The sequence below is a fragment of the Anas platyrhynchos genome, chromosome 1, assembly GCF_047663525.1.
Source record: "Anas platyrhynchos isolate ZD024472 breed Pekin duck chromosome 1, IASCAAS_PekinDuck_T2T, whole genome shotgun sequence".
In the NCBI taxonomy this organism is placed as follows: Eukaryota; Metazoa; Chordata; class Aves; order Anseriformes; family Anatidae; genus Anas; species Anas platyrhynchos.
Window position 1 is genome coordinate 57069409 of NC_092587.1, and position 18091 is coordinate 57087499.

General features: G+C 48.7%; 2 protein-coding genes across 3 annotated transcripts in view; both read right to left on the minus strand.

The window, feature by feature from the left end:
- The window catches only part of RFX4 (regulatory factor X4), a 101299-nt gene extending 93834 nt beyond the window's left edge, over positions 1-7465 (minus strand). For both annotated transcript variants that reach the window (XM_072038356.1, XM_072038359.1), the window contains exons 1-2: positions 5019-7465; positions 3620-4406 (exon numbers count right to left, since the gene is read on the minus strand). In XM_072038356.1, coding sequence (XP_071894457.1) covers positions 3620-3662 — 43 coding nt within the window. In that variant the 5' untranslated portion in view covers positions 3663-4406; positions 5019-7465. The remainder of the gene's footprint in view (positions 1-3619; positions 4407-5018) is intronic.
- A 5479-nt stretch (positions 7466-12944) lies between these two features.
- POLR3B (RNA polymerase III subunit B) overlaps positions 12945-18091 on the minus strand; it is a 72662-nt gene continuing 67515 nt past the window's right edge. Inside the window, exon 28 of the mRNA XM_027449743.3 lies at positions 12945-13511. Coding sequence (XP_027305544.2) covers positions 13382-13511 — 130 coding nt within the window. The 3' untranslated portion in view covers positions 12945-13381. The remainder of the gene's footprint in view (positions 13512-18091) is intronic.

Here is an 18091-nt window from a genome sequence, read left to right on the forward strand (position 1 = left end):
CAAATGGAAAATCCAGCACCGACGCGGGGAAACGGACAAGTGGGTGAACTCGGAAAATTCACAAACCTCGGGGCTGGCGGGATGGTGAGCTAATTATTTGGACTTTAATGTCCCATCAAGTATCCCCCGAAGGACTGACCTTATATTTGTGTTAGTTACATGACAGCCCGCCGCTGCTCTCGAGGCATTGTTACGGGGCACCAAGCCCTGGCTGTGTTTAAGGCTGCCTCTTCAAAAGTCTGCCCCTGAAGAGGCACTGGTGTTTCACCACCCCGCGGATTTCAGTGCTCCCACGATGTCATCTGTCTCGCTGGGGTGAAATCCTATGGACTGAAACGGTGTCCCAGGGGATGTCCCCCTTCTGCCCACTCCAACTCACGAAACGCTCGGTGGTGGCCGCAGGGGACGTGCGGCTGTGGCCGGCCACCGAGGCTGCGGGGCTCTTTACAGTCCCACAGGCAAAAGTCTGCCTGAGTCTGGAGCCTCTTCTTTAATCAGGGTTTTACCCGAGTAAAATTTTGAGGACTGTAAGCCCCAAACCGGGACTTAAATAAACAAAATAATTTCCTGCCGTTGTCTGGCTATTCTTATGTAAAATCTTGTTTTAGTTCTTTTCACTTTCCATCCCTTTAAAGAGCTTTCCTTCCCCGCAGGTAAATAACAGACTGAAAAGTCCCGCAATTCACCCTCCCCAAGTATTTTAGGATTAATTTGATTGCAGACTAATAAATCATAAAACCATTCTTTCCTGCGTGCCAAACTTAGGACGAACTTCTTAGCTCATGAGAATTTTGGCCAATTTACAAACCTCTTTGTAAAAAAAAACAAACACACAGATTTTACAAACTTCAAAAAAATAATAAATAAATCCTTGTGAGGAAGGGACCTAAGGGACCTGATCCAGCGCTGGGACATGCTGGGAGCCCCACGTCTGTCCTGCTGGGGACAGCGAGCTCTGCCTGCCGAGGATCGGGCCCTGCCACGCTAACACCGGCTGCAGGAACACCACGGCCAGCAGGCAGCGAGACAGTTTTGTTGGGTTTTCTGTTCCCTTTCTTCCACGTGTGAAATCACATAAGGTACGTGGTCACATAAAGCAAATAGCCAGGTCCGGTTGTATGAGGAACCAGTGGTGTTGCGTGTTTGTTTGTATCGCATCAAATTTAGGATTCAGAAGTATCCTAGGATCTTCTCAACAGCCCAGCAGGTAAGAGCCTTTATAAACGCAAATCTCGGAGCAGTAAATATATATATTTTTTAATTTCCCGGAGCAAAAATAAAGCACAGTTTTGCTCGCCTATTAGCTAGGGAGAAAACGAAAACAACAGCAACTTCATCTGTTAGCAAACTGCGCTGCAGTGAGCGCAGCAAACAATTTGCAGCAGCGAAATCCAAAGCTCGCTTGGATCAAAAAAAAAATATGATATATATATATATAAAAAAATCCGGACCTCGGAGTTCACTCCTGAGTGTTAGGCGGTGCTCTCAAATGTCACCCCTGCTTTGGCTCGCAGCGTCCAGCGATTTATTACCAATATCGGCGATTTCATTAATTACAGCGGGCTATGAAAGCCATTAATTCCCCGCAGCCGGCGCTCGCACGCCAGATGCTCTTTAAATGGCAAAGCTGATGGGAAAGGTCGCCGGATCGGACCCAGCCCCGAGCCGGGCGCGGAAAGGCTTCGTGCGGCTTTTATGGGGGGATTTTGGACGGGCTCCGAAACCCCAAAGCGCGTCCCTAAGCCCTGCGGCTCTCCCAGCCCGGCGGCGGCTCTGCCGTCTAATGCAGGGGGCGAGGCGGCGGGTCCCGTCGGGGCTGCTCCCCGAGGAAGAGCCTCCTCTTCCTCGGGCCTTCCTCCTGCCCTCCGGCGGCGGGGCACGGCCCCGGGACCCCCGCGTGTCCCCCCTGTCCCCGTCCCGTCCCCGTCCCCCGTCCCGTGTCACTAGGGGGGGCTGCGGCCGTGCACGGCGCGGGGCAGGAGAGGGGGTCCCTGGGCGGGGCGGGTGGGGGGCTCTGGGGGTGCAGCACCCCTAAAGTCCCCCCCCAGCGCCCCCAAAAAGCCCCCCGGTGCCCCGCAGCCGCTGCCGGGCCGGGGGAGCCGCGGGTGATGGCTTTGAGCCCGCTGGGGGAGGTTTGGGGTCGGGGGGCGAGGCAAACCCGTTAAGGAGAAATTAAACCACGATTTTTTTTCCCCGACGAAGCCAGATTTCCCCCGCACCGCCAAAGGCTCTTCTAACGAGAGAAACTCGGGAGAAAAGCTAATTGGATTAAGCCCCCTGAAAAGGGTGGGGGGTGAAGGTGCCTGGATGCGACAGCGGCGCAGCCCCACTTTTTTGGCCATCTGCTCCGCACGGCCGAAGGGGTGGCTGATGAGCAGCGCCCTATAAGCGCCCCTAAATCACCGCCGGCACCGCGGGACGAGGGCTCTGCCCGCCGACGGGACTCCCGGAGCTGCTTCTGGGGCAGGGCAGAGAAGAAAAATAAAAAAAGAAAAAAAAAAAAAGAAAAAAAAAGAAAGAAAGAAAAACGGAGCTGTTTTGGGGCGGGCAGGGGCTTTTGGGGTCCCCGCGGGGACAGCCCCCACCGGTGGCAGCGCCCCAAAAGCGGGCCCCTCGAGCAGCCGCGCAGGGCAGCCTCCCCGCTTTTAATCTCTTCCCTTTTTTTTTTTTTTTCCTTTTTCTTTTTAATTAATTACTCTTCTCGGTTTCGCCTCGCTAAAATCGTTTCGCAAAACGCCCTTTTGGGGCCGACGGTTGGGAAAGCCCGGGGAGGAGGGGAGCGGAGCGGGGAGGGTCGTGCCCCGCCGACCCCCGGCGTGCCCCGTTACAGAGGCTTGGGGCCGGCCCGGAGCTCGGGGGGCTTTGGGGGGCTGTGGGGGGCTTTGAGGGGTTATGGGGGGCTGTGGGGGGCTGCCGTCGGGGGTACCCCGGTCCTGCTCTCCAGGCGCCCCCTCGGAGGCTGTGGCCGGGCAGGAGGGATGGATGGAGGGATGGAGGGAGGGGGAGAGGGAGGGAAGGAAGGAGGGAGGGGGCTGATAAAATAAACTCGGATCGGCCAAGGTTGGTTTGGAGGCTGGCTCCGGGCCTGCTGGTGCCCCCTCTGCGGAGGGTTTGGGCCGGTGGGGAAGGGGAGCAGCGGGCTCCGAGCGATGCGGAGGGGCCGGGAGCCGCTGTGGGGTCGCCACGGGGCCGGGCCCTGCTTGGGGACACGGCCCCGGGGGTGGCAGAGGCGGTCGTCGGGGCTGGGCCCTCGGGGGAGCGGCACCCCCCGTGTCCCCGTGTCCCCGTGTGTGTCCCCCCCCCCCCAGGATGGGACGAGGCGAGCCCGGGGCTGGGCTCCCCAGCACAGCCCCGCTGCCCTCTGAGGGGCTCCGCTGGAGCCTAAGCGGGCGCCTAAAAGTGGAAGCGGAGAGGGATTAGTTTGCCGAAGGAAAAGAAAAAAAAAAGAATAAAAAGGGAATAAAAGAGGGGAGAGGGGGAAAGAAAGGAGAAAGCCCCTCTGCTGCGTCGCTGCTGGCCGGCTCAGCCCGCACCCTGCGGCCGCTGTGTCCCCGGCGCCACTGTCAAGTTGCAAAGTGCTCCCCGGCGGGCGAGGGGGAGCTGAGGGGGGGGCACTTACCTGTGGAGTCCATATCGGGTTCCTCCAGCAACCCACAATGCATGCTCTTCCCATGGACGGGACGGGAGCCCCAAGGTCCCGGGGTGCGGAGAGCCCCAGCTCAGGGGTGCGCGGAGCCAGGCGAGGGGCAGGGAGCGGGGTGGGGAGGGAGAGGGCAGAGGCAGATCGTGGGGGTGGGGGGTGGGGGGGAGAGAGAGAGGGAGAGGGGGACACTCCGTAATCCAGCAGGGCAAAGCCAGACCCGTCAAAATGTTTGCGGATGTTTCATGGGAAAAAGCATCATTTTATAGAAGCCCTGATGGGAGAAATGTCATTGATAGGCCAGCCAGCCTGATGAATGGCTGCTACTCAGATGGGGATGTGGCAAGGCTCAATGTGAAGCCCATTGTGATGCTGTTTTGAATAAGAAAAGCTTTCCTCCAAAAAGGGGGGCCTTAGATCTACGCAATCCCAACACTTCGACTTCCCTCTTCTATTAGAGCATTAGAAACGTTTTTCTTATTTAAAGTTCCAGCGGCCTTTCCACTCCTCCCTTCCCCCCCGGCCCCCACCCAACGCCTTTGGCTCATTACAGCCCCGGATCAAAATTGGCTTAGATCTTCAAACGGGCAGGAGGCGCGGGGCTGCGCTCCTTGGGGCCGCGGCCGTCCTCCTCCTCCTCCTCCTCCTCCTTCTCCTTCCTCCTCCTTCTCCTCCTCCTCCTTCCTCCTCCTCCTCTTCTTCCTCCTCCTTCCTCCTCCTCCTGCGCGGGCACATGGCGTTAGAGCCGCACAGCTTCCCAAACGTCCTGCGAGCGTAGTTTATCGGGAAAGAAATAAAATAAATAAAAAAAAAGGGGGCGACGTGTGTGGGTAGGGAAGGAGCAGAGAGGGGGGTGTGAGGGGAGAAGCTGACAGTGCCCGGTGCCGGTGCCTGGCCCCGGGGCGGCCCGGGGAGCTTCGTGTCTTGGGGGAGCAGGGGGGGACCCTAACAGCCCCTAACAAACCCTCATGGACCCTAACAGACCCTAATGGATCCTAACAGACCCTAACAGACCCTCACGGACCCTAACCCGAGGATGCCGGTTTTAGGGTCAGGGCGTCGCGGGGGGAGAGGGGGGGGGACAGGAGCCAGGCTGGGAAAAGTTGCTTATTCTGCGTGCGGTTGTATGTGCTGGAAGTGGAAGTAAAAGTGCAAAGCTGGGGCTGCGATAAAAGTGGCTGGTTTAGGGAAGGAAAAGCTGTGATTAGAATATGAATAGGGCTCCAGGAGAGGAAGAGAAAGGGGGATTATAGCTGAATTACTTTGACCATGGACAGAGCCAACGTTTTCCACTCTTCTCCCCCTCTCCCCTCCCAACACCCAGACTGCCCCCCCTCAGGGAAAAAAAAAAAAAGAAGAAGAAGAAGAAAAAACCCACAGCAAAACAAGCGGCGAGGCTGCCGAGCAGGAAGCCTGGCGGGTCACGGTGCCCTCACACCCTGAGGCGGGCAGGGCCGGCAGGGCTGGTGGTGGCACCCAGCCAGGACATGGTGTTGGGGGACAAGTATGGGAACACGGTGTGGGGATATGGTGTGGGGACACACTGTGGGGACACAACCCAGGGCCCTTCAGACCCCCTCGGCCTGCCCCTGCCTGCCCACCGCCATTAGCGCCCTGTCAGGGGCAGCCCTGTCAGGGAGGGTGCCAGGCCCCGGGGAGGGCGCCAAGTTTGGTTTTGGCTGCAGCTGCCAAGCCGAGGTCATTCCAGCACCCACCCCCCCGTTTCTAAGCCCCCAACCCCATTTCTAAACTGTTTTTGTTACTGGTGTTTTCCTCTCACTTCATTCCCTGTGAGGTGCAGGGCCCAAACCTGCTGTGGGGACACCTCAGGGGCGGTGTAGGCCTTGAGTATGGGGTCGGCCCCGAAAGGATTTAGAAATCGGTGTTAGCTGTAAAATACAGAAAGCTCCAACAGTGCTGTGGGGAGCAGCCTACAGAGAGGTTACCAGCTGCCAGAAGAGTTGGCAGCAGGTGGGGGACACCTATGGTGGTGCTGGTGGGGTCTGCTCTACCTCCTCCAAGCTTCAAGGAGTGGCTTCTGTGGGGCTGATCAGTAAAATCACACTACAGGATATGTGAACACAAGGATATGCTCCTTCTAGGGCGGTGAGGATAGGATTCAGCTGGGATTTTGCACAGGCTGGAGGCTCGGTCAGTTCTTTAACAACGCAAGGTTATGTGGGGTCTATATGGGGCGGTGCATGGGCAGCGCCATCAGCAGCGCTTCCGTCAGAGCGGGGGTGCTTGTTGCGATCTGCTTACTCCCCATTCTCCAGATTAGTGCCTATCCTCACGTTCTTGTGGAATATGTCAATGCTGGCATCTTCCCGCTCTCCTAATCCCCTCCTCAGTGTGTCAGATCACTCTGGTGTCCTTCCATGGCTCATTGTTACTTGTTTGGGTTTCGCTTACATTTTTATAAAAGCATCTTGTGCTTCTGGATATCCCACATGACTCTTAATAAAAGAGATCATTCTTCTGAAAGTGCGGGGCATCTCCTCCTGTGAAAATCTGGTTAAGTTAATGTGCAGCAAGTTGGAAGTTTACAGATGGAACGACTGCATGGCACTAGCCTTTCTTTCAAAAATGTCAGCTGCAGGATTTGATTTGATACAGAGTAAAGGGCAGGTCTTGGCAAGGATGCAAAAACTATACAATGGGGAATTTTCACTCCAGATTCTTGTCTACGCAGACCATCTACAAACCATAAAATAAACAGGATAACTCTATGCTGCATCGGATGAGGTATTTGAAGGGGAGAGAGGCTCTGATGCTATTGTGCAAGGAACACCTTTGTTCAAGAAAGACGAATATGAACTTGTGCAGGTGCTTGGAGAGAAGGACAGGGTCATCAAGGGAACAGAAAGCCTTTCCTAGAGGCTGCTGGTTTTGCAAAGCCGACACAGAGTGGAGATAAGACAGTTCACAGTAATTTATAGCCCAGATAATTTGAACTATTTCAAAAACAGGTTTCCATGACTGTCCTCCATTCTGCAGTTGATTGTGCCACACAAATTTGCTTTGCCATAAGCTCCTTAAACAGGTACTAGACTCTAAACATAAGTTTCAGAATCTAACAAATATTTTGGGGGTAAATACCAAGGAGTAAGAGCTATTTCAACAAAACAACACTGTTGGAACGGGAACAAAAGGGTATAAACATTTATTAACAGTAGGCTGAAGTTCTACAGAAGTTTTCTCTTGGCTTAGCAGGGATGAGAACCTACATTAATTTTAGTAATGTGTGAGTGTCTTGTGAAAAGAGTCATATAATGTGGTCATCTGCAATACCAGGGATCTGGGGTTGATGGCTCAGGGAATCTTTTTGGATCCCAAGTATCTCAGCAGACTGTAGGATTGCTGGCAGCAGCCACATGCATAGTGAGACTATTCATTATTTTAGCAGAGGCTGCAGTCTGTGAGCGGTTCCATATTTTTGTACTTGCCTAAGCCTGCAGCCTCTGTCTCAGAACGAACAAACACTTCTGGCTGCCCTCTTTCCCAGTTCTATTACTCCGTTTCTTCTTTCTCCACTTACCGAGCAAATACCATGGAAGAAAAAAGTTTTGTTTTTTTTTCTTTTTTCTGGTACTGGCTTCCCTTTCCCACTTACCTTTATTATCAGCACAGGAAATGCTAACTTTACTTTACATATATTAACGCCCCTTAGGAAGCTGTACACATAGGTGAAAGACAGGATATGGAGAAAGCTGACAGAAGACTTCTGGAATCGACTCCGTGTATGTGCTTGGGAGTGTGATGCTGACAGCTGCAGGAACTGGAAGAAGGAGAAGATCAAAAGGCTGCCTAGGTAAACATGTGCACTGATTCCTTCAAAAGGCTTGAATTGACACAAGCACTGAGAGAAAGTGGCTAGGGCAGGCACATATGCAGGTATCTGGGAGAAAACGAGCAGAGGGGCTGAGGCATGCAAATGATGGACTGCACATGCACCGGGCAGGGGGTACCTTCTTCTTAGCCTGAAAGAAAAGTAACATTAATTGCAGCTGGCTTGACGTAACTCTAGAGACGTCTGAAGCCAAGTTTTGTCAAAGATGCGTGTTGGGCAACCTGAAGTGATATTTTATGAATGCTTGTGAAAGGAATTTTGCTCAGCTCCAGTTCTCAGCGTTGTGGAGAACTGTGGTGCCGGTGTTGCCAGAAGGGACCAGAGAAAACTTCTTGCTCATGCTGGTCAGCTTCAACCTGCCTGGAGGAAGGGAATTCACATGGCTGGTCCCACAGGTCCACGCAGTATCTGTGGCCATAGGAGCCCAGAATCCCAGCATCTGCGGCTGCTGCCCAGAAGACTCGGCATGGGAGTCTCTTGCTGACTTCAGTATCAGAAAAGGGCAAGGAGTCATCGATTCCTGAGCTTACACCAGATTTAGCTGGCTTTTGTTGTGTGTGGCTGGTACTAGTTACCAGAGGATTTGTACTGTGTGTTGGAAGAAGAGCCAGCCCTAAAAGCTATTATAGACAACAGACACAGAAAAGAACCATTCCAGACTGCTGAACGACTGGATGTGAAGCTGTCATATCCTCTTAGATGACTGGCTGATAATGAGTTTCTTTTGATCCGCCTGGAGCACGCAGCATTACCTTCAGTGCCTGCCTGGGACTGGCTGGGTGAGGCTTGAACGCAGAGTTCAGTTTTCAATTCACTCTGAGTTAAAGGTAAAACTATTTCCATTCTTAGAAAACAGTTTTTGCAAGAAAATAGGACTTTACTGTTCACCACGTTAATTTACTTTCTTCTTAGTTTTTGAGTTATTTTTCTGCCCGTAATGTTTTGCTGTTTGTTAAGCCTGAGTGGGCAGTGACTACCACACACCAGATGCGTAGGTAAAGCAGCTCCCCAAAACTGATGGCAATAAAAGACAAAGTCGCTGCTGCTGTTAGCAGCAGGGAGGTGCTTTCGATTTGGACCTAACAGTCTGTTTATGTACTGACTGTGAGGAGGGGACAAAGACATTCAAAATGAAGCTATTAGAAAAAAAAGAATTGGTCATTGCAAACACTTCAGAGGTATCTGCCTCAGGAAATAAATGAATAAAGGAGAAACTGTAATTAGGAGAAATATAGAGCTGTTTTTTTTTTTTTTATTTCCGCCCCCACCAGCAAGATGCAAAGAGCAATGATCTGCTCATGAGCCCGGAAGGATTATTCTGAAGATGGAACTGAGACCCCAATCCACTTGCAGGGTGGCCGTGTGAGTTACTAGATGATCTCTAAGGTCCCTCCCAACCCAAGCCATTCTCAGCCAGCAGGAATCTTCACTGTTGACTTCTTAGAGACAGGAATGAAGCCATATAAAAATCCCAGCTGCAAAAAATCTCTGTGTTGGCTCTGACCTGGGTTTGGAGAGAGTTTAAGAGTCCTGGTGTTCCTAGGGATGTACGCTCGTATGTGTCTATGACAAAGAGGTTGTGCTCGTCTCCTGAGTCCACACGGTGAGATCTTCAGTGATTGCTGAGAGGCAAAACTGTTCCACTGGCTGATTCCAGCAGTCTTTGCTACTCCAAAAAGTGGAGTTCTACCAGGTCCATGGACACAGGCCAGAGTAAGGTTGACGAAGTAGCCAGTCCTGAGTCCCGTGCCCCTCTACCTCTTCCCAAAGAATGAACTTCCCCGCTGAAACTGGCAGGTCCAGGCTGAGGTGGACACCTTTCATGAGAAAGATGGACCAAAGTCAGAACTTGGGTTCAAACACGCTCAACCTTCTAGCAGCACTTAGGTCTAAAACCTGGATCCATTTTCTGGGCTTCTGAGCCTTAGACACAGAAACTGGAATCCAGATCTTTGCTGTGCCTTGCACACATTAAGCCTCCCAGCACTGGTCCAGATAATAGCAAAGAATCACCATCTGGCTGGGTTTTACGGTTTGATGAAGTGCTCAGTTTTAAGGCAAGCACGTGTCTGGCACCTGGGGACTGCAGAGTCCTGATCCCAGTTCTGGCACAGTCTTTCTGTGGCCCTGGGCAAGTCACGTCCTCTTCGGAGGAGGGAATTCATCAAGTGCCCCGTGGCCTCGCTGAAGCAGCAGCGGGCTGTAAAACAATCCTCGGCTCCAAGAGAGGCTGGAGGGGCCCCTCAGCAGTGCGGGGCCAGCTCCGTGCTGCGGCCCAGAGCTGCTGGTGTGGGGACACAGCTCCTGGGGGACACTGCGCGAGGGCTGTGAGCTCAGGTAGGTTGTTCCGGGGCTTGGGCTGGCTTGTGCTAGCGCCAGCTTAGTCCTCAAAAGCCTCAGCACAGAGGAAGCACAGGTAAGCTTTGAGCCCTTCTAGTCTGGTTCTGCAGCTGTGGGATGACATTTGGATTTACAATCAGACTCTACAGGTGTGCCAGCCAGTTTTCAGAGGTACGGCACTACTTGCTTGCCCCTTGTTATCACTAAATAGGGACATAAAAGCCTAGAAAGACTGAGGATTAACTGTGACTTACTCCCATATCGCTAGAAGCCACGGATACCTGCTATTTATGAGCAAGCAACCCTGAGAAATGACATAACGGTAATTTCTCATCATTTTGGGTCCACATTCTTCATTAGTTTTCCTCCTTTTTTAAGTAGCACCTAACTAGGGAGTCCAAGGAATTCAAAGCCCTCTTTGCTGCACACTGCAGCTTCTTTGTAAGCAAAACTCTTAACGAGATAGGGACATTAAAAACAAAACAAATGGTGCTTAGTAGTAGCCCTTTTATTTTCTACATCTTAAAATTATTAAATCCCACTATGCCCATATTTCATATTATAACCTCTTTGAATCCCCAAACGGGCCAGTCTGGTTTCATTTTTCTTTATAGTTTTCTTGTTTCCATGTTTGGAAACATTTACCTTAAAAAAAAAAAAAAAGGCGAAAGCTTTTAAATGTAAATGACTACGTGAGGCTGTTCTCCTGAACAAGTGATCAACCTTCCCCACAGCTCCAGAAATGGCTAAAAGACCTGGGTTTTGTTCTGCCCCGTTGCGTTCTTGCAGCCCAGCCCTGGCTTGATTCTGCTTCTCGCGAAGAACAGTACAGCCAGACATGGATGGCGTTTGAAGGCTTTTAATTAAATCTGCGTTTTGCAGTGAAATAATTGACTTGATTACTGAATTTTAGGCCTGAAACTACTTCTACCATTTAATGCCATTGGGTTCTTTATCTGCAAAGTGAAAGGTAACTTACAATACATGGAGTTAGATACCTCTTCCAGCAGCAGCACACACCTCAGGCTTATCTGAGAAAGGGGATTGTATTCCACATTTCAGCTGGGACTGCTGCTAGGGATCTTCATGCTGAATAGCACTTTTGGTAGAAAGCCTCTCCTGGGCACTAACCAGCAAGATAAAGAAGTTGCAATGGAACAAAAACTTTATGGTGGTTTGCCACCCCCAGCTCCTTGTGCTAACACCTCAGGATTTAGTTAAATTTTTCAGAATACTCTCTCCCTTTCAGCTAATCTCTCTTTCATGGCAGGGTAGATCTGGGGAAGTCTAGTTACGGCAGTACAGCCCTGAGCTGGCATGAGACCTCTTTGTGAAGGCATTCACTGTATAAAAAGGGGGGAGGGGAGGGTGGCTAGGAAGATAATTGAAAGGATTGCAAAGATGAGGCTCACCAGAGGAAAGCAGTGTGACAGCTGTGGGGTTCTGAGGATGGATTTTACTCCATTAGTCCCTGCGTCGCAGCTTTTCCTGGCTGCAGTAGGATTCCTTCCTTGAATCGCCACTTTGATCACCATATTCCAGGAATCCGTAGCTGTTTGCTCAGTTTTTGCTGCCGGTTTTGTAATGCTTATTCCACTGCCAAGAGGTTACTCGCAAGTGTCTTGTGAAGGGACGCAGACAGCCTCTTCAAGAGAGGCAAGAAGTAAAAATGGGAATTTCAGCTCAAACCTGCATACACATAAGCCTCCTGTGTATTCACAGGCTTATGTAAGACAGCGATAACGTGTAAGTGAAACTAATCCAGGTATCACCACAACAATTCTTAGTGAGTGACCCTCACTCTCCCCCAGACAGGTCTTTTTCTAAGTTCTACTGGACCCACCACTGCTAAAGCTGCCCTTTTCTTTCTAAACTTCAGGTACCACAGAGGATTCCCTCCACCCTCACAAAATCTACCCCCAAAGTATTCCCAAGCTGCTTTCACCAGCCTGAGATAAAACAGCTGTGGGGTACCTCCTTCAGGGCTGTACATAGACCTGGTCTCTCAACAGGGTTACACGTGGCCATGCTCCTCTGCTCCTCCTCTCTGTCTCTGCTTAAATTTCTGCAGGTGTAGCTGTGCATGCTGCTCATTCTTTAATGCCCTCTAGCTCACACCATCTAACCGAGGACACCACGTATGAGCTAGCAAGAACACCTCATCCTCAGAGTAGCTTCCTTGATCCAGGTCAAAACTCCCCCCCCCTCAGTAGGCTGAAGCCTGTGAGGCTCACTCCCTCTGGTGGTGCACCCAAGCCTCAGTTTGGGAATCTCAGGGAGCAGAGCAGTTTGTTAATCTGGTCGGGGCTTTTGGTTAACCTCTTCCTCCAGTAGTTTGCGAAGGGCAGTTCTGGGTGGGTATCATTCTGTTATCTCTCCCTGTAAATAACCCTGAGCTGTTCAGAGCGTGGTAGAGGTTCTTCAAGAGCTTTTCCTGTCCATTGTGCTGTGTTGTCTTTTGTCTTGCTGAGAAAAAATGGAGAGTAAAATCTACCCTTTCAGATTCGATTTGTGAGCCAATACACAAAGCTACTAGTTTAAGCATTCTGTCAGCAGCTTAGAAAGCAAACCTTTCAGGCTGATACTCATCTGTGCTTCTTAGCCAGCTAAGAGAACAGCAGCAATGTGACTGCAACAGTAGCTTCAGCATCAGCACACATATCAGCAGCTGGATGAGGCAGCAAAGAGCATTTCAGCACCTTCAGAACACAAGCAGTGTTCTGCCCCCTCTTTGATCCGGAGTGCTGCATTTTGCTGAAGCACCTGAACTGGCACACACTTCATTCTGGGGTCAGGGGGACTGCTCCTGTACTTAAGTTAACCGTGTGCTTTGCCAAGTAGGGGCTTAAGGGAGGTTAGGGTTGTTCGAAGTGAACTCTGGGTTCATCCCCAGCTTTAGCTTCAGCCCTTAGATCTCATAAAGAAAAGTTCAGCTGAAATCCTGCTCAGCATGACAAATTTCAAGTTCTCTAAGAAATGTTCTTTCATTTCTTGAAGCCTGACAGTACTCACAACTTAATGCTTTAACAAAATGCACTAGGAATAGCAAAACGTTTTAGACGTTATAAGAAGGCGTTACCTTCCTTACACAACCATCAACACAAACCCACGCACTATTATTTAAAACATTTATTAGCCTTTCATATTCCACTGGTCTGGAAAACATATTTTTAACCTCTCTGAATAAGACGTGCATTTAGGCCAGCTCGTGCCCTGGTCCAACAAAGCATTTTCCAAAAACCAAGCATGGTGTTACATCTTAGAAAGGGATACACATGCTGTGCTGGATCGGTGCCTTATTCCACCGTTCCCATGTTTTCTGTTCACTCAGACTAACCAAGGCTTTCAGAACCGCTCCCAGCATATTCTACTGACAGAGTGTCCCCTGTCATCTTAAAACAGGTAGAATACACAAGAAAGATTTTCTACAACTGTCTTCCACCACCTTCTGCCCACTCAGGTTTTATCGTTATTCCTGTTCACCAAAAAATCTTCCAGTTTTATATGCTGAATTTCAATTTATGTATTTTTTTTTTCCATCTTTTTCTTGTTTATTCATTGTACTTAGCTAGTTTTAGTCTAGGTATGATATTCATTGACTGCAGTTCTTGGAATAAGAGTTTACAGGCATACGGTATCCGCAGAGAAGACACATGACATGACGACTTGCAGTAGTGGCACCTATGGAAACAAACAAACAAAGTCAGTTTGTGCATAATTGAAGCTCTACAGAAAAGACCAGTTGCCAATGTCCACAATTTTCTTTGTCCACCTGCATTTAGACACTGGGATCAGTCCTAGAAGGAGCCGAGTGCTTGAGACACGTGTTAGCACTTATCGAGTCACAACGTTCAGCCTGAAGAAGAGAAGGCTCCAGGGTGACCTCACTGCAGCTTTTCAATACTTAAAGGGGGCTTATAAAGAACATGGAGAGCGACTCTTCGCTCAGGCAGATAACAACAGGACAAGGAGGAATGGTGTTAAAACTAAAAGAGGAGATTTAGATTAGAGGTTAAGAGGCAATTCTTCACTCAGAGGGTGGTGAGGCACAGGCTGCCCAGAGAAGCTGTGGATGCCCCATCCCTGGAGGTGTTCAAGGCCAGGTTGGATGATGACTTGAGCAACCTGATCTCATGGGTGGCATCCCTGCCTATGGCAGGGGGGTTGGAACCAGATGGTATTTAAGGTCCCTTCCAACCCAAACTGTTCTATGATTCCATGAACTTTAGGCCCTTAAATAATCTGACTGAGGCGAATAAGGGCTTTATGTTAAACCTGTACTTTTCTTGGAGGAGAATCATAGTGCTTTGTATCCTACAGGACTCATTTCTACTTCACCACTCACACAACTGCCAACAAAAATTTCAGCATTGCGTAACGAGGGAAAGGAGGTGGACAGAACAAATATTCCTGAGAATATGATTAATGGTCCAGTTTCCATCTTGTATACAACTCTCAAAAAAAAAAAGAGACAGGAAGAAAGGAAGGTCATGTTTAGTGGTCATGGTTTTTTTTTTTGGAACTCCTTATTCAGTTTCACTGTAAAAGCAGTTCATACTGCCAGCTCAGAAATGGGCTGTCTCTCTCCTTATGTCCATCTCCATGAAGAGCCAAAGAGCTTTTGTTGAGATAGAAAACCACTAGAATGGCTTTAACAATTGTTCTTTGCACTCTTTACTCAGATAATGATCTTAAAATTCCGGGGAAGAGTTTTTTTCTTTTCTGTTCTGTCATGCAGATACAACTTTGACCATATCAGGAATAGACAGGCCAGACACTCAGCCATCTTTGCAGCACTGGGGCTCAAGTTCATTGATGTTAACAGATCCTTCAATGATTTGATTTCTTATTCCATGTACATGCAAAGGAAATAAAATATATTTCATCTAAATATCAGTTTCCCCTCCCTCCCTGTTTCCTCAATCCCTTGTATATCCACCTTCTGGCTGTGGAGAGTTGAAAGCCAGGCATTTGGGAACACAGTGACTCTGCACTTGCCTAATGGTCTGGCAAAGCTCTTCTGCTCGTATGTTTTGTATTTATATTCCTGGCATGAAGTCATGACAGTCTAAAGTTCCAATTACGGCAGCATTAGCAAAATTCCTACATGCTTCTGTGGAACAGAATGACGCTAAGAATCAACAGCTACAATAAAGCCAATGCTTACTCACTTGTTTCTGTTACCAGTGAACTTGACCTGGAGCCTGTCAAAGCCAGCATGGCCAGGTCCAAGAAAGCTGGTTCATGTTAAACATGGTTCTTGGTTACGAGACTCGCTGTTAGTCTCCCACAGCTCCTTCTCCCAGGCTCTGCTCCTTCTCTTTCATGGTTGTACTTAAAGACCATGTCCAAGAGAGGCTCATTTTCTAGGAAAACTGCCTGCCCTGACCTCCACATGCTCCACACTTGGCGTATTTCATTTTTTTCTTTTAAAAACCAAGTAAACTTTCACAACCGATGGTGCAGAAGCCTTAATTGCATTTCTCCAGTTCATGATCGGGAATGAAGCTTCGCTTGCTCCCAGTACCTGGTTTGGCTTTGCCTAGGCCTGACTACAGACAGCGAGAGGTTAGCAGGCTGAGCCAGGTGGTTCCCTGGGACATGCCTGTCCTCTAGACTGTTACAATGGGGGGAATGCCTTTAAATCAGAACAGACCTCAATTACAGCTCTGTAACTATTACCTTAGTCCAAATTTAGAGTGATAGCTATGTTTTTATGGAGGGTAAAAGTGACCTCAACAGAAGCCATTTTTGATGGTAACAGTAAAACAATTGCACTCAATCATGGAAACCTTGCAAGCCCTGGAAGCTTGATGATTGAAACTTTTCTGTTTATAAGAAGTCTAGTTTCTAGTTACAGCTGCTAAGAACTGAGGAGCAGAAACTACTCACTGCACCGAATCTTGAAGCTAGACCCTTCTGGGCCTGCTTTGTACTTGGACAGGGATCACCCAGAAAGGTTACAAGGTACAATGTGCACAGACCAGGAGTTACTGTCAAACAGAGAACACAGAAGCTGATGCAACTGGAAGACCATTTGGTCCTAGAATTGATACTACACTGGACAGGAAAAGGCAACAGTGACAAAGCTGAGTCTGGACCATAAATAAATATTCCCTACATGTAGATTTTAAAACATTCAGACTCTAGGGATAAGAATAACTTTCCATCATCAAAAAAAAGACAAAATTCCACTTATAGCATTCAGTGAAGTCCTGCTCCTGAGCACTCTGTACCACAGCAAAGCTGGAAGGATTTACAATAAACTGGTATTGTCGCAGTAGGGCTCTACGGTATCTTTATGGGGTCAAATTCTGGCATGGCAACGACAGCCCCTTCCCCTGCTCAGGCTCCACCACTGATGTGTTGTTACTGTCCTGCAGAAAAAAAACATACCCAGCTGCTACTCATTGTCTGGGAGGAAGGGCTTATCTTCCTGAAGACAAGTGCCCTTAAGCTAGCCACCAAACAATACATTTCTACAAGGTTTCTCACAGCAATGTCTTATTAATGGCAGAATCACTGAAAAGGCCATTTTGGAAGTCCTGAGTTTCTCTTAATGACTTGGTTTCTACTGTGATGCTCATTATAGGGCCCCTTGCTTTGGCTACCGGCAGGTTTGGTGTACCACTTAGCAGAACCTATCTTTTATTGATTTACTCTCACACATCAGACCTAGATTGCAAGAATATCTCACTCTGAAAGAGCAGTTTCTTCCACTGTTATCTTAAGAAGTTATTAAACTTTGTTACAAACTTCAAAACAGGACTAACAACACCTTTGACTAACAATACCTTAAAAATAAAATGTAACTATTTCTGTTTAAATTCCCAATTTTCTTCAAGGTGCCTTCATTTCATCTGGTCTCTGAAAATCTTCAAGGCCTGTTCTAAAAGCCAAGATCTTGTAAGAAAAACTGAGCTACATTTGCATGACAGTTTTTTTTAAGGCAGTGCTGCACACAGAAGTGGTCATTTGTTTGACTTATGGCATGCCCTTCAACTTCCCTCAACTGATTCTTGTGCTGCTGCAGTAGCTCTAAAAGTCCTGGATCAGAAAGAGGGCTCACTTGTTACACACTGTGGACACACTGAAGAAAAACAAGTGCATAAAAATATTTCTTGCACAAAAACCAGAAGGATATTGTCCAACTAAATATCGCCAACCATGTACAGAGTAGGCTTTGTTTCTCCTCTGGATTTCACGTTTGCCTACCTCTGCCTGCATTTCTACTCCGTAAGCAAACAAGCATGGTGCTTTCTTTCTGGCCAGAAACACTTTAGAAGGAAGATTTGATCAAGGCAAGAAAGGATAGTTGTCACTTCTACATCTATAAACTCAAAACATACCTTCTTACTTGCCTACTTCATTATATCACAGGAAAAAAAAAAAATCACTCTCCAAGAACCAAAGTAAATAAAGCCCATTATCCTGCCTCCCCTACCTGATATTGATATCCAAGATGCTGCAAGTTTCCAATAATGTTATTCTGGTATTTAGAAATTAGTTTCCCTCTTCTTCCCCCAACATAAATACTGAAGTAACTTGAACACAGGCTGTTATTGTCCTCCCTTTGTCACGGGACTCCTGATTACCTGCTTTCACAGAGCTTGCCCCACTTCAATTCAGGTCTGGGCATCTCTTACCACTGGCACAGCTGGACAACGCTGAGAAGGTTGTGTGTCCCAGCTGTTCAACACTTCATTTTGCAGAGGTTACACCCCTTCTGAACTGCTGGTGGAGCAGTTGGCACCAGAGCTACTTAACTGGGCCCTGAGAAATCACTGTGGTGACTGGAGCAGTTCAGATGGACACAACTCACCCTTCTGGGCGCAGGTTAGGGAGTACTAACTACAAGCAGCACCAGCAATCTGCTCCAGGGGTTTGTTAATCTGCTGCAGAGGTGGGAAGGAGGGCAGCTCACAGAGTGAAGGTAACCTTCCCCACAAGCACAGATGGCTGTTGAAGAGAATACCAGTGCTCCACAACAAGAGAGACCCCTATCCCATTGATGACAAGCTCACTTTTGTCCTAAATTCAATCAGACCAGAAAAAAAGAACTGTTTCCTGTCATCGATTCTCCAAATACTGTTTTGCATTTTGACATTAGTCTGGATTAAAGATGCACGAGGTTGTTAACCAGTGTCTGTGAGCACTTTAAAAGCATGAAGTGCTATCACCAAGGGCAAAGTTCTGTTACAGAGAGGTGTGTTGAGGGCTTTCTTGAAAGTGTGAACACACATGAAGCACGACCTATGCAT